The sequence below is a fragment of the Ursus americanus genome, chromosome 12 (genome assembly GCF_024610735.1).
Source record: "Ursus americanus isolate L20-20 chromosome 12, mUrsAme1.1.p, whole genome shotgun sequence".
NCBI lineage: Eukaryota > Metazoa > Chordata > Mammalia > Carnivora > Ursidae > Ursus > Ursus americanus.
Genome location: NC_142138.1, coordinates 38537750 through 38554081, shown reverse-complemented (window position 1 = coordinate 38554081; position 16332 = coordinate 38537750). Strand labels below are relative to the sequence as shown.

The 16332-nt window shown below is 35.7% G+C and overlaps 1 protein-coding gene across 3 annotated transcripts in view; it reads left to right on the top strand.

Moving 5' to 3' along the window:
- COL24A1 (collagen type XXIV alpha 1 chain) overlaps positions 1-16332 on the top strand; it is a 364391-nt gene that overhangs the window by 8510 nt on the left and 339549 nt on the right. For all 3 annotated transcript variants that reach the window (XM_087866074.1, XM_045801865.2, XM_045801864.2), the window contains exon 2: positions 1527-1591. In XM_087866074.1, coding sequence (XP_087722200.1) covers positions 1527-1591 — 65 coding nt within the window. The remainder of the gene's footprint in view (positions 1-1526; positions 1592-16332) is intronic.

The following is a 16332-nucleotide window of genomic DNA, read 5'->3' as shown; positions in this document are numbered from 1 at the left end:
CAGCTATTCGCCTATACCAGTTGAAATTTCTGTAATCGTTCGATTGATTAGAATATAGAATTGATGACAGTTTTAAGTATTCCATCAAAACTTTGTCTTATAAAAGTTGTGCTCTATACTATGACCATAGAGTATGCATTTTTCACTTACTAAAATATGGTTAGGGCCATTTTAATATAAAAGATAGTTCCATTATACTAAGGAGAAAAGTATAATTATATATTGTTGGCTCACTTTGTAAAGATTATTTCTGTTATATGAACATGCTCCTTATACTAGTTGAAAAGATAAAAAACATTTATCATTGGTAATAAATAGAAAATGTACCAATTACTATTAGTACACCAGGAACTTAATAAAAGAAAAAACTATTTTTCAGGGGGCTTTGTAATCACTCCTTACAGACTATATTTTACAGAAATGTCATTTGGGAAGTCCTTGGGTTAGAATTAAAAAAAAAAAAAAAAAGCAATTCCTGGGTTAGAATAAAAAAAAAGCAGAGTTAGGTGATCAACTATTGTTTTCAGCAAGCTTTCCATTACCTTTGAAATTATCTCTATGGTTTTCACTTGGGGGGTAGATACAGCCAATTATGAAGACTACTCAATAAAATCTATGAAAAGTTTGGTTGTACTAAAAAAAAATCACAAAATATTTGTACTCAGCTAACCAATATGAATGAACATTTTGATATGCAGTGATTGAGTATTGTGCTCACAATTATTGCTAATCAAAATGTTCGATGTTGACGTCTACAGGCCATTGCTATTCAGAACTCAGATAGCATGAATCTGATACAAGTGATATTCAGATGGCTTTGATATGATAAATGGCTTTGACATATAAACATTCATTTAAACAAATCACTGGTTCCACAATTTATAGTCACTACGGTTAAGTGACTATAAGTTCTGTTGCTTTGTGTAAACTTCTATTACTTTGTATAAAATTACATGTATCTTAGTTTGATGTAATATATAGTCATGATAGTAATAATATCATTTATACTAGTTCACAGCTATTGAGTGCTTCCTATGTGCCAGGTACTATATTGTGTGCCTTACATGAAATTTTTCAGTTAATCTTTGAAAAAGTTTATGAGATAAATTTAACAGATGAAGAAACACTGGGGTGATAAAAAGTGTGCCCAAGTCATATAGTAAGTGGCAAAGCTGGAACTTAAGCCATGATGAGTATTAAAATACTGTGTTAATTAAAGTGATAGCTTATGTCTTGGGGCACCTGGGTGGCTCAGTTGGTTAAGCGTCTGCCTTCAGCTCAGGTCATGAACCCAGAGTCCCAGGATCCAGCCCTGCATTGAGCTCCCTGCTAGGCTGGAAGTCTGCTTCTCCTTGTGTCCTTCACCCCTGCTCCTGCTCTCTCTCGCTCTCTCTCTCAAATAAATAAATAAAATTTTTTTAAAAATGATAGATTATTTCTTAATCTTGTACTAGAGTTCATTTTGGGTTTTATATGATTCATAGGTTGTAAATATCCACTAAAATTCCCCCCCCCTTTTTTTTTAGGAAATTGCTTCTTCATTTTATTGTGCTATGTGTGGCAGGGGGTGCTGTTCATGCGCAAGAACAAGGTAAGAAAGTTACCTTGTTACTTATTTGCTTATATAAAAATTCTGCTTCCAAACAGCAAAAGTATATGACTTTAAAATCATCAGAACCTTAAATTCAACACGAAACAATAAAAAATTCTATCCAGTACAATAAGAATGTAAGGGTGAAAAAACCAATTTTGGGGGGAAATATGACCTTTAAGAAATTACTTACATTTTTAAGCAAACTCTCTATAAAAGGGGAGTTTTGTATAGTGAAAAGGCTTTGCTTGTGACTTCATTTGAAGTGGGAGTTCTTGGGGGTGGCAAACTGTGACTGAGTTACCTTTGCACTTCTTGAAACAACACAAGCATATACTAAATGTTCCATCTAGATTTACATCATTAAGAAACAAAATACAATTTACATACCAGTGGGTTTGGGATTTTTATTTAATTCAAATGGAGAGGTTTAGAAAATAGTTCAATGTTTTGTTTTTGCATGCTAGCTAGTTGCTCTGGTACTATGGTGATAGAGTTTCAGGAATCTATGTATACTCAAATTAATTTATTAAATAACATTTTAAAAAGTATCTTCTATTTGCCACATTAATGTCCTAATTACCAGTGATGGAAATATAAATCAGAGAATGTCTCTGGCCTCAAAGTGTAAAAACAAGTGCCTTTGTCAAAGGTTAAAAAAATAAAAAGCCAAAGTCAAAGAGAAAAACCCAGGAATTATGCTGGATCTACAGACAGTATCACCACCATGCCCCCCCCCCCCCCCCGCTTTTTTTGTTTTGCTCCTCTGTCTTATATCAGCAGGGCTGCCAAATTATGCATTCTGACAAAACCAACATTTCAAATCAGCGACCAAGTCCACAAGCCACTTGCCAATTTGGTCCATCAACTAAACAACAGTAAGAAGGAGAGAAGTAAATGAAATATGCAGAGGTAGAGAGAGGGTGCACAAAAGAGGGGGTGGTACTCTCTCTGATTGCCCAAACTGCCAAGTAGATAAGTATTCTGTCAAGTAGCACATAGATGAATTAAAAGATATCTTGGAAGGCATTTTCTGTTTTACGGGGAAATGGTTTAATTAGGTCACATGTCACATATAACTTCATGAAATGCTATTCTTGACTAAGTCATTTCTGTTCCTTTATTTTGCTTTAATTAGCCTTGAAGAGGAGAAAAACTGTGTCTTTTAGTTCATTGTTATTACTTACATTATACCTTCTGAGAACTTCTTGTGTACCAGCCCCATGCTTGTAGAATATATATTCACTAGTACCTCATCACAGGGTTTTTATGATTATGCCCATGATAGAATTGATGAAAACAAGGTTAAGAAGAATAAGTAACTACCCCAAGGGTTACAGGCAAATATATGGAAGAACCAAGATTTGAACTCAGGTATTTTGATCGCAAAGTCTACAAACTCTTTAGAACTGTGCCTCTTGGACCACAGAGAAGATCAAAAAGAGAAGGAAAAGTGTCATTATTAATTGCATATATATTCTGTGGCTTGTCCTTGGCCGGCACTTTACATGTATTATTCTAATCTTCATAATGAGCCTCCAGGATAGGGATTATAGATGAAGAAACTGAAGGGGTTTGCTCAGGCTCATACAGCTGGGACTTGAATCTAGGCTTGTCCCTCCCTGACAGCAACAAAAAACCCTCTTCCTACTACGCATCTCTTGGCTTCACAATTGCCATCTGCTGGTGTCATGAGTTTAATAATTTACAAAAGGTAGCATTATCAAGATTTTAAAAACCCAGGCAAAGAAGGATATAAGGAAAACTGAAAATTTTTTATGGATTTTTAAAAAAAAATTCAGAACCAATGAAGGAAATAATATCTTTTGGCCTTAAGATTTCTTTTATGGAATACAAAATCTGCTCCTTTGTTTCAGAGTGAACACCGTAATTTTTAGTTTTCCTGTAACCATAACATTTTATTGTTAGTTCTTAACAAAAAGAAAAATCTTCTTAAAACCTTTTTGACTTCCAAAAATTGGATACTTTTTTGAGCTCAAAAAAAGAAATGAAAGGGGCGCCTGGGTTACTCAGTTGGTTAAGCAGCCGGCTCTTGATTTTGGGTCAGGTCATGATCTCAGGGTTGTGAGATTGAGCCCCATGTTGGGTTCTGTGCTCAGAGAGGAGTTTGCTTGAGACTCTATTCCTCTCCCTCTACCCCTTCCACTGCTCGCATGTGCGTGAGTGTGTGCACATGAGTGCACTCTCTCTCGAATAAATAAATAAATCTTTTTTAAAAAATGAAATGAAAATAGTAGTGTGTTATCAGAAACTTAGAAGTAATTTTTTCCTAAAGTACATTCTTTTTATTAAATTGGCATGAAACAATAATGTAACATTTAATCAGGAGATGTCACTATCACTAATTCTTAGATACTTGAAAAACTTTGAAAAATATTTTCCAAAAAAAACAAACCAAATACACTAACCATCTGTGTTTTTTTGTTTTTGTTTTTTTGGTTTTTTTGGAGCTATTCCTTTTAAAAGCTAAAATTCTCCTGTTCTGTGGATTGGTAGTTCTCTAAGCTTCCTGCGGAGTTAATGTCTCTCATCTGTGTCGGATCCAGTGTCTTGGAACTCCTATTTTCCTTTTCATCATTCATTTCCTTATTTGAGTGGAGCGTATCATCCAGTAGCATCCTGAGAATGTGTATATTGCTTTTCTGAGAATGTGATTTTTTTACCCATAAACTTGAAGGTAATTGGAGCGGGTACAGAACTGTAGGCTGTAGGCTTTTCTCTCCGTTTTAAAGACTTCTATCCATTGTCTCCTGGCTTGCAGTTCAGAAGTCTGTTGTTATATTAATCTTTACATGTGACCTTTTTCTTTTCCTCCTTAAATCCTTAAGATCACTTGTTTATCCTTGGTACTTTGAAATTTTACAGTGATGTGCTTGGTACAGATCTTTTCTCAGCTTACTGTGCTGGCCACTCAGTAGGACTTTCAATGTAGAAACATCTTTCATTTTCTGGCAATTTTTCTGTGTTAGTTCTTTCTTCATATTTATTTCCTCTTTCTGTAAGTTCTGTTGTTGAGATATTGGATCTCCTGGCTTGACTGTCTTATATTCTTATTTTTAACTCCTATTTCCTATCTTTATTTTTTATTCTATTTTATATTAGATTTTCATGAGTCATTATTCCAAACATTTAATTTTTTTATTTCTCCTGTATTTAAATTTTTAAGAGCCTTCTTACTCAGATTGTTCTTTAAAAAAAAAAAGATAACATCTTGTTCTTGTTTCTTTGATGCAATATCTACTCTTATGTATCTAAAGATAATAACTTTTGGGGGGCACCTGGGTGGCTCAGTTGGTTAAGCGTTTGCCTTCAGCTCAGGTCATGATCTCAGAGTCCCAGGGTCGAGCCCCACATCGAGCCCCACATCAAGCCCCACATCGGGCTCCCTGCTCAGCAGGGAATCTGCTTCTCTGCCCCTCCCCTGGCTCATGTGCATTCTCTCTCTCTCTCTCAAATAAATAAACAAAATCTTAAAAAAAAAAAAAAACTTTTTTGAACTTTTCTTGTGCTCCCCACATTGCCTTTGTTTCCTATAAAGTTTTGTTTGTTTTGGTCTGTCTTTTATGTTGGAAAAAGTCTTTATGTCTGTACAACCTGTTTTGTCATTTTAAAGTAAGGCACTAAAAATATGTTTGGAAACTGTTTTCATGGCTAGGCTTGCTAACTGGTATATTTTACATGGAGGGCCTTGCAGTAGGAACTTAGCTGACCATTTTCTTGCTGGCCATGAGTGTCTAAGGCTGTACAGTTTCTTTAGAAAAGAATTCTTCAGTATCTTACTTGTGGAATTTAATCCTAGTTGCCTCTGTTATTGGAGTTAAGTGATATAAAGGGGCTGTCTCATTTTTTAGTATGGAGAGTTTAACTGAATCTGCTTGTTCTCATTATGGTGCTTCTCTTCCATCTCCTGCTATGATTGATTCAATGTTTCTACACAAGTAAGCTTTAATTTTCTATTGTGGTTTCAAAGCTTCTTATACAGACTTTTACCACCCCTACCCCCCCCCCCCCATTGAAGCCCCATGCCCCCCTCCTAAATTCACTGACTTGGCATCTTCAGTTCTTGAGCATTTTCAGGGTTTTTTTGATGTGAGTTGGCCCACCCGCATTAGCACTTACAATGCTACACTACATGTCTGTAGTGTTCAGGATTTGTTTTTTTGTTTTTTCCAGTTTTGCTAATTCCTTCCTGTGCTTTTCATCTTTCAAAAATTTCTTGATATCTCTTATCTGCTGTTGTCTCTTCCAGCCATTCCCTTTGCCCAGGTAGTTTTAAAGCCCATTTCCTTATTCTCATTTTAGTGCGATTTTAAGACTGAACAGATGTAAACATCTGTTATTTGCCATGTTTTCAGTTTTTCCTTGAAGCTTTAACATAGCCAAGAAAATCACTTAAAATACCCTGTTAATAAATTTAAATGTTGTGGGGCCCCTGGGTGGCTCAGTTGGATAAGCATCTGCCTTTAGCTCAGGTCAAGGTCGCAGGGTCCTGTGGTGGAGTCTCATGTGGAGCTCCCTGCTCAGTGGGGAGTCTGCTTCTCCCTCTCCCTCTGCCCCCCCCCACACCCCCGCTCATGTGGGCAAGTTCTCTCTCTCTCAAATAAATAAACATCTTTAAATTTTCATTTGTTTTATAACCAATTTTTAGGTATAACCTATTGAATACATGATTCTGCTTCAAGGAAAACTTTATTTAAGGCTGAGTTTTCTGAGGATTTGACAGAAGATTGATCCCTTTCCTTATCTGACAAGGTCTGCTTTCCCTATTACTCAGTCTGTGTTGGTGGGCTGGCCGCCAGAGATGGACTAGCTGCAGTGCCTCTGCGGGATATGTACATCATGCAAGATGTGTAGCTAATCCCCAGTGTACACAGCGTTCTCAGCTCCATGATCCCTAGGTGTGAGAACCACATGTATACAATACTATTTCCGAAAAGAGTATTTCCTGTGGAAATGAATCCAAAATGTGTTTATTGTTAACAGAGAATCAGCTCATTCTAGCTGCAGATACTCCAAGGATTTTCTGCCAAAACCCCTTATGGACACTTCACGAAAATCTTTACACATAGGTTAAAGCTTCATTTCGCATTTTATGAACAAGTTTGCTTTTATCTCTTTATCCATAATAGGTGTGTTATTTACAGTAGGGACAAAGTCACACATGCCCAGTATGACGGTGGTGCTCCATAAAGCACAGGTATTCTAGAGTCGGAAGCCTTCCAGGGCTTACTAGCTATGTGATCTGGAGCAAGTCCCTTAAACACTGCGAGCTTCATTTTCAGCAACTCTAAAGTGAAGATAATAATAGTTGTTACTACATAGGGTTGTTGTATGGGTAAAATGAGATAATACATGTCAAGCGTTTAGTGTATGCCTGTTATATGATGAAGACAATAATTTTTTTTAGGAAAAAAGAATACTCAAGATCCTTCTCTTTTCCTATATACTGATAATATTGAAAAACTGAAATAAACTAAAATAGTTGAATTTAAGCACTTCCTTTCGTTCCTTAACTCAGTGAGCTGGAAGCCAGGCAGCTTGTATTTGAGTCTTGATTCTAGCACTGACTATTTGGCTGAGACTATATAGAACAATAGAAAGTGGATATTGGACAATTACCTGGTTAATTTAGTCAATTCGGGTAAACTGACAAAGAAAAGAATATTAAGGCTTATATTATTTTTCTTATTTACAACTTTGTGATTTTATTTATTTAAAAAAAATTTATTTATTTATTTGAGAGAGAGAGTTAGAGAGAGAGAGTATGAGAGGGGAAGGGTCAGAGGGAGAAGCAGACTCCCCGCTGAGTGGGGAGCCTGATGCAGGGCTCCATCCTGGGACTCCAGGATCATGACCTGAGCCGAAGGCAGATGCTTAACCAACTGTGCCACCCAGGCGCCCCTTTGTGACTTTATTTTAAACAAGCATTTAATTTGTTCAATTCTACAAACCAGAAAGAATATAGCTTGGAGATTTTGCTGACCCAGATATATGATAATTTTAAACAGTGAGAATTTATTAAATTAAGTGCTATATTATATTAATTTATTTAATGAGTTAACACTGTAACTTATTACACTCTGTTGAGTGATATTACTCTTAACCTTTTATCTAAAAGTTGGTAACTTTTAAATCTTTTAAGCTACCACTTACTCAGAAATGTAAGAATCCTTACATTTTTGAGGGGCAAACATAATATTACTATTGTTCCTCCGATTTATGATAGAATATTGTTGAATATTGACAGCTGCAATGTTTCCTTGGCTCTCTTGTAAAAAGAAGTGCTTGTAAAACTTGTAAAACAAGTATAACAATTGGCTCTCCCATATCTATTTCTTTAGGCATATACTATACTCCACCATAGAGTTAATTATCTAGCCACTGGATTTAAAGTCAAATACTAGGGTATAAGTCATAATGTTATCATCTGCTGAGACTCAGTTTCTCCTTTTTCTCTCCCTTTTTTCTATTCTTCCTTCCTCTCCCCACTTTCTATCTCTCCATTTTCCTCTCTTCTTCCCTCTCTCTCTCTTTCTTTTCTTCTGACTAGTGATAGTAGTATCAGTGGTGCTTACTATACAAGTTTCAAATGAAAGGCGAGCAAGGTTGGAATATCTGTGCCTACATTTCAGCATTAGCCCCATAGGCTTAGAAGATTGATTTTATTAGCAAACTGAGTGTGATCTATTTGCTTTTAGTGTATAACAAAACAACAACAAGCAAAAATTACACTGAAGGCTTACAGAGGAGGTAACACTCAAACTAAGTCTTATAAGTAAATTTGGCATGAGGGGATATACTTAGCAGGGCTCTGAAAGGATGGGATTTATTATTTTTTAAACACAGATATATTTTGATATGGCAAGAAATTTAAGAAACGGAAAAGAAAAAAATTGAGAGTGGAGAATGCCATGGAGTGAGCCGATACCATTGAAGGAAAAATGTGTAAGGGCTAGTGTAAACTAGGGGGGCAGTCAGCAAGGCCAAGCTTATTTCTGATACCAACTACAAGTTTGAGGTTCCTCAAGACAACCTTCAGTCTCAATAATGCTTTAGAAAAATTTATAGAACCCAGTGAAATCAGTTATAGTCACAGTTATGGTTTATTACAGCAAAAGAACATGGATTAAAATCAACCCGCAGAAGAGACACAAGGGTTAGGGTCTAGGAAAGTCCCACATGTAGAACTTCCAGTTGTCCTCTCCCAGTGGAGTCAGTGCCAGCTCTCCCAGCAATGACGTGTGATAGTACGTACAGAATATTGCCAACCAGTGAAACTCACCTGAACCCTCATGTCCAGAGTCTTTACTGGGGCTCTGTTAGGTGGACAGGCTGGACTGCCCAAGTAGCTGACCTCAGTCTCCAGTTCCTCTTGAGGTTGAACAGATTACCATAAATCACATTGTTGGACTCTCTGGTGTGGTCCACAACCCTCAGATAAAGATATTTTTATCAGGCAAGATATTCAAGGGCTTAGGGAGTGCCTCCTAGGAGCTGATGACAAATGTAAACTAGGTTAAATTTTTTACTACACAAGTAGTGTGTGGATTTTGGGTGCCATATTGGAAAGGGGGGAAAGAAGGACTGGGGAAAGTGAAATCAAGACAGGGAGTCCCAATGATTCAGTTGCATAATTTGACAGTTTGCAATAAGGCCACCATACCACTCACAATTACAAGGATAATCTTAAATGTGCTAATCTGCTCAACTTCATCAACTGTGTCACAGACATGCACAGTTCCATGGAATATCTTAACACAAAAATTATTTTAAAATAAGTCATAATCCTTTAATGAAAGAGTAAGGGGATAGAAAATGGTAAAAAGATTTTTCCTAAACAGGACATCCATAAGGCTGAAAGAGCATGGATACTTCATTCCTTATTTAATGGTTCTCTTTTATTTCTACTATATTCTCTTGCTGAGAGTGATCCTTTTTTCCTACACTTTACATCTTCCTCTTCTGATCTTTTGGGTTTGATCACCTTTGAATTAAAAAGGGGAAAGCTCTTTAGGAAGGCATGAGATATGAGACTGGAAATGCAGGCAGGGGTTAGATCACTAAGGGCCTGAGGGATGAAATAAGAAGTTTCAGTTTTACACTAAAAGTTTTGAGAGCCACTGATGCGTTATAGGAAGTGGTGTCATGAACTAAATGTTCATTTTGTTGTGTACATAGAAAGGTTTCTCTGGCCGCAGTGTGGATAACAGATTGGATAAGGGTGTCTTAAAAGAGGCAAAGGAATCTATTAGGAGACTAAGGTAATAATCTAAGGATAAAGAGAGCTTAACTAAGGTTTGTGTTGGACTTGGTGACTGAATAGTTATGGAGAATGGGTGAAAAGGAAGTATTAAAGGTGATTACCAGGTTTCTGGTTAGATGGCTCGATTGATTGATTAATTCATTCAAGCAGTACTTTGGACCTACTTTGTTTTAGTCATTATTCTGTATGTTGGAATATAACAGTAAAACAAGATGAAGTGCTAACCTCATGGACTTAACATTTCAACTGGGGAGCAAAGCTATAGGCAAGTCATATATAGGCATATATATATATATATATATATATACACACATATAGCAAAGCTATAGGCAAGTCATATATAGGCATATATATATATATATATATATACACACACACATATATACATATACACACACACATACATACACACACACACATACACATATATGTGATATATATGATATATTTATATATATCTCCCCCTAAATTTTCTGGGTTGTGAGGAAAAAATAAAGCATAGTAAGATGTTGGAGAGTCACTGGGGCACGGAGGAGGACAATTTTATATTTTAGGTATTGTTGTCAGGGAAGGCCTCTCTGAAGAGGTCACATTTGAGCCTAGATCTGAATGAACGAAAGGTTTAGAGCATTCTAAGCAGAAAGAACAATAAGTGTAGTTGCCACAAATGCAAAATAAGTTTAGTGGTTTTAAGGAATAAGGAAAGACCAGTGTGGCTGGTGCAAAGTAATGTGGGATGAAATGAAAATAGATGAGAAAAGAGATAAGAAGGGAGCTGATGACATAGGTTTCATACACCAAGTAAAGAGTTTAGATTGTATTTTTACTGTAACAGAAGCCATGGGAGGATTTTGTTCAGGAGATTGGCATGACATAATTGACACTATAAAAATATTACTCTGGCTGGTGGTTTGGTAGTGGGGTTCTTCACTAAGAGAGGCATTAAAGTAAGAGGAACAAATGTGGGGGGAAATATATTGAGTTAGAAGTGCTTGCAGGACATCTAATCTCTCCTGCATAAATTCAGTAGGCCATTGGATCTGCAAGTCCAGAGAGAGGTTTGTGAGTCAGCATATGTGGTTACTGAAATCATGTTTTGGATGAAGTCATTAGTCTTGGTGTTTACAGTGAAAAGAGCAAAGCCCGTTGTCTTGGTGACACCATGATTTATTCTCTGTTTAAGAAGCAAATAGGTGAAAAAGATAAAATCAGTTCTGCTGTTAGGTGACATATGCATTCCTAAAAGTTGCCAGTTGAGAGATTGAGTCAGAAGGTCTGCCTGCTTTCAGATTCTGCCTCTACCCTTCCTACTTGGGTGACCTTGGGAAAGTGATTCAAATTCTCTGTGACTTAGTTTTTATGACTGTCAGAGTTAGCCATACTACCTACCTCATAGGGTTATTGTGAGCATTATGTGGCTTAATAAAGTTGTGAGAACAGTGCTTGGTATGTAGAATTAATGAATGCTGCTATTATTTTTATTCTTTAAAAAATACAAAGCACAAGTGAAATAAATAAGACTGAGAAAGACAAATACCATATGATTTCACTCATATGTGAATCTGAAAAACAAAACAAATGAATAAACAAACAAAAAGCAGAATCAGAGCTATAAACACAGAGAACAAACTGATGGTTGCCATAGGGAAGGGGGTGAGGGGATGGGTAAAATGGATGAAGGGGAGTGGGAGACACAGACTTCCAGCTATGGAATGAAGTCATGGGCATGAAAGATACAGCACAGGGAATATAGTCAATGGTATTGTAATAGCATTGTACGGGGACAGATGGGAGCTACACTTACACTATGGTGAGCGTAGCGTAACGTATAGATTTGTTGAATAACTATGTTGTACACTTGAAACTAATATAACATTGTGTGCCAACTATACTCAAATAAAAAAATTATTTAGAAAAAAATTTCTAAAGGAAAAAAGTTTCTTAATGAAAAAAAAAAAAAAGCAAAGCACTTAGTGAAGTGCCTAGTTGGTAATCAGTATTCTTTAAATAGTAACTGATTTCCTAAGTGACACAAACTGGACTGATTTTGTGGTTAGGGCCACTCATGAAACAAGTAACTTACTACAGACAGCTTAGTTTTTTCTTGCTGTATTCATCGGTACCAATTGATGTTGGAAAAGATATTAGGGTTCAAGGCCAATGGCCAAGAAAAAATTCTTGAGACGTCTTTGGTGCAAAAAGGTGGTTTTATGAAAGCTTGGGGACAGGAGCCGCAGGCAGAAAGAGCTGCCATGGGGTTATGAGGAGTGGCCCATTATATACTTTCAAGTTGGAAGAGGGTTAGGGATAGTATAAGTCTCTAATGAATTTTGGAAGCAAGGTTTCCAGGACCTTGAGGGGGCTAGCTATTGTTGGGAAGAAGTTATTTATTACCGTCTAGTAAAACCTTAGTCATGAGACCTTTCAGATGTATATCGGTGGGCCATATGCTTGGGGGATGATTGCCAACACATATCTTGGGGGGTTTAGAGATAAAATTTCTAAAGGAATTTTTATATGTTAAGGTAGACTTATGGAATCCTGGGTATTGGGCTAAGGTTGCCTTTTACCCTTAGCAGAGTATTAACACGGAGGCAATTGAGTCCCTAGAGGAATGTCACACTGCCTGTTTCAAGGACTTGTCAATGGGCTGTAGATAGTAAGGAAATTTAATAATTTCTCTTCTGCCTTTGTTTCCCACATCAACAATTATCTAAATTTAACCTCCAAATTGCAGTTTGATGATATCCAGGTCAGACCTAAATTAACAGTAAAGAGTCTATCCTCTGATAGAAGACTTTCTCCTGTTCTCTCCATTCCTTCTCATCTGTACCTTTTATCCTTAAGAGTTCGCTATTCTGCTATCAATATCTGCTCAAAACATTTGCTAAACATATTCACAATAAGACTGGAAACTTAAAACTGGATTAACATTTAGATATCCACTCAGATACCAACTTTGGGGGCTACCCAGAGTGTATTTCCCACTGTGAGATTCTGTGGGAAGAAATAACTGCTATGATTAATTCATGAGGCTTGCCAAGGGATATGTGAGGTGATGTGGAGCATACAGTGGCTGTGAGGCAGTGTGGTGGGGCAAAGATTATAGACTTTGAAGCTAGACTGCTTGGACTCATATCCATTTCTACTATTTATCACCTATATGACCTTGACCTATATGACCTTGAGAGATTATGTAATCTCTCTGGGCCTCAGATTCTTCATCTGTGAAATAGGTATAGACTTTAAGTATAGACATGGAACCATGAGATATTATCTTCCCACTTCTGTTTCTGGATATCATATGAAAAAAAAAAAGAATAAAATAATATTTAACCCTGAAGACCCCATTTTCAGCAAAACAAGGGACTGATAAAATCTGCAAACTCAAAATATGCTGAGAAAAGCATATAAGTGACAGCATAACCACACACTTTTTTTAAAGACGAGGAGCATACCCTGAAGTACTTAACCTTGAGCCCTTGTACAAAACAAGTGCTGCAGGATCTGGGGAGGACAGAAGTTTCCCAGGAGCAAGTACAAGAAAGAAGAACATATAATAGCTAAATGGCTTGGTGGGGACAGATCTCAGAACATGCACAAATCTACTTCGTAAGGTGAAGGATTCATTCTGAAGCATATACCAATAAGAGTGGATACAGGGCAAGGAGAGTAAGGGGGTGCCAGCTCGGCTGGCTGTAGAAGTTCTGCTAGATTAGGTTTGATTCAGAGAAGAAGGTGAGGCTATATCAAAAAGCCATTTGGGAAGGAATGCTAGTAATGCTAAAATAGCCTTTGGGTTTTGAGATTTGGAAGGCATGGCCCTCTGTCTTCTCCTTCAGCGTCCTTCTATAAATTCTTGGACTATGAAATAATAAGTAACTAAAAGCAACTGGCACAGCATAAATAGAAAGGTACAATAAGGAAAATATAGGGGAAAACAGCAAAATGAGAATACATACATAAAAAAACCCCACACCTCTATGAAGGAAGATCATAAAACAGAAACATAAGAACTCAAGAGAAGGAAGATATGGCAAGACATTAAAAGGATATGAATTGTGAGCTTGTAGAACTCAGAAAAGATGCCATAGGAAAAAACCCTTTTTATAAATCAAGATGAGATTGGAAGGAGCACAAAGAGAGATTAGACATTATAGGAAACACGGTAAAGACAGAAATGAGAAAATCAAACAGAACTGAAGATAAAGAACATATTTTAAATGATTGCAGAGAAATGATAGACATAGAAAATAACAGTGGAGATGAAACATACTTATAATTGGAATTTTTAAAGAAGAAAACAAAAACTTTAAAATACAACAAATATCCAAGGATATAATTCATGAAAACTTTGCTGAAGTAAACAACAACAACAAAACTTGGATCTGTACAGCAAATGTGTATACTGTATTCCTGGAAACATTTATCCAGAATGGTCAATATGAAGCCATATCCTAATAAAACCTGCACTTCGCTTCAAAGATAAAGAACAGCTCTTTGAGGCATGTTGGTAAAAAAAATAAAATAAAATTGAGTCACTTAGAGGGAGATATAAAATTAACTGATTTCAGATTTTTCTATCCTAATATTCCACACTTATAGGTAGTGGAATCATATCTATAAGATATTCAAGGAAAGATAGTATCAGCAGAGAATTTTATATCCAATGAAATTTAAGATACAAGGCTACCAACAAACAATTCTAAAAAGTCAAACATCCAGAAAATTTTCCCATGAATGCTTCTTGAGGAGAGTAGTAGAGGATAAACTTCATCAAAAAACAAATATCTGAGAAAATGACTATAAAAAGACTGGCTCTATTTATCAGAAGAAAATGTGGGAGCAGAATTGCATATAAGTTACCATATGAATTAATGTAGGAATGGTACAATCACTGACAAATGGGAAGGGAAGAGGGAAAAAAGACAGGAAGTACATTAAGTTTGCTGATTGGCTCATATGTAGAATCTGGAAATTAATATTATTCAAAGCTGATAAAGCAAATAAAAATACTATCAGGATATTTAATAATAAAAAAGTAAATGCTAAGAAAGCTAATTCTATTGGCTAATATTAGATGGTAAGGGTAAGGGGAGGAGGGAGGAAAAGATAAAGGAAACACTGTTCATAGGAAAGAAATAGTAGATATGTCTAAATAAAAAGAACTAGGGACATTGTGTACATTTATAATTTTAAAGGTAACAGAATAAAAATATAAATCTTTCTTTCTAAAAGATAATTCTAGAACCATATCCCATAGATTTTGATCTGCAGTATTTTCATTTTTGTTGTTTTTTAAAAACCATGTAGTTTTTATTTGTATTTTCCCATTGACCCAAATGATTTAGGAGAAAACCTTTACATTTTCAGTTAAAGGATTTTGTTTGTTTGTTTGTTTTCTAATTTTGTTATCAAAATCTAACTTGTTAGCCTTGTGATTAGAGAATGGTGTTGAATTTGTACTTTATGTTTTTAAAACTTAGCCTAATAAATTCTATTTAAATTAGGCCATAGAAAATAATGAATCAATATTATAGTTTGATAAAGATAGTACAATAAGAGAAAAAACACAGACAAGTCTTAATTTATAAATATTGACGTGATGGTTCTACATACTTTATTCTTCAAGAACCCAGCAAGGTATCAAAAGTATAACATACAATCATCAAGGAGATTTTATTTCAGGAATGCAAGGATGGTTCAATAACAAGACACTTACCAAATAGCAACTTTTCAAAGACTTTTTTTTTTCTTAAACTCAGCAATTTGTTGTAAAAACTCAAAATAGAATTAAAGGAAAATATATATGAAATATTAAAAACACATACATATATATATAATGAAGTTTTCAAATAATACTCTTTCCAGTAATATTTCCTTTAATAGCATCAGAAATTTGAGGTACTAGATAGCAGGGGTTATTGTTAAATGCAAGAAGTTTTCTTTGGGCAAGGAGCAGCCCTTGTTATTATACCACATAAATGTGGCACTTCCTTTGTGTAAAGATAGCCTATATGGCATCTTAGAATGATAACTTTCACATAATATGATTGTATACACATTAAGCATTGTGATTTTCATAGGAGCAGTGTTTCTAACATAGTTTACTTCTCAGATTGAGATATGCACACTCACAGAGGCAGATATCATTGGACAAGAGTACCCGAAGTCACAGACTAAGCAGATATATGTTTCAAGAGTAAAAATTTTCAATGAAGATTGGAAGTGGGGATAGTTAACTGATTTAGCTGGTAACTTATGTTTTATATTTAAAAAATAGCCATATTATGGAGTAAAATTAAAGTTTTTCTTAAATTATAATTATAAAGTATGAGAAGTCAAGATATTTTTTTGTGTTTTTATGGGGCCTCTTTAAAATATTCCCCCAAATTCCTGGAGATGTATATAATTCTAAACCGCTGTTACTAATGTTTTGTTGGAAAAGATTGAGAGA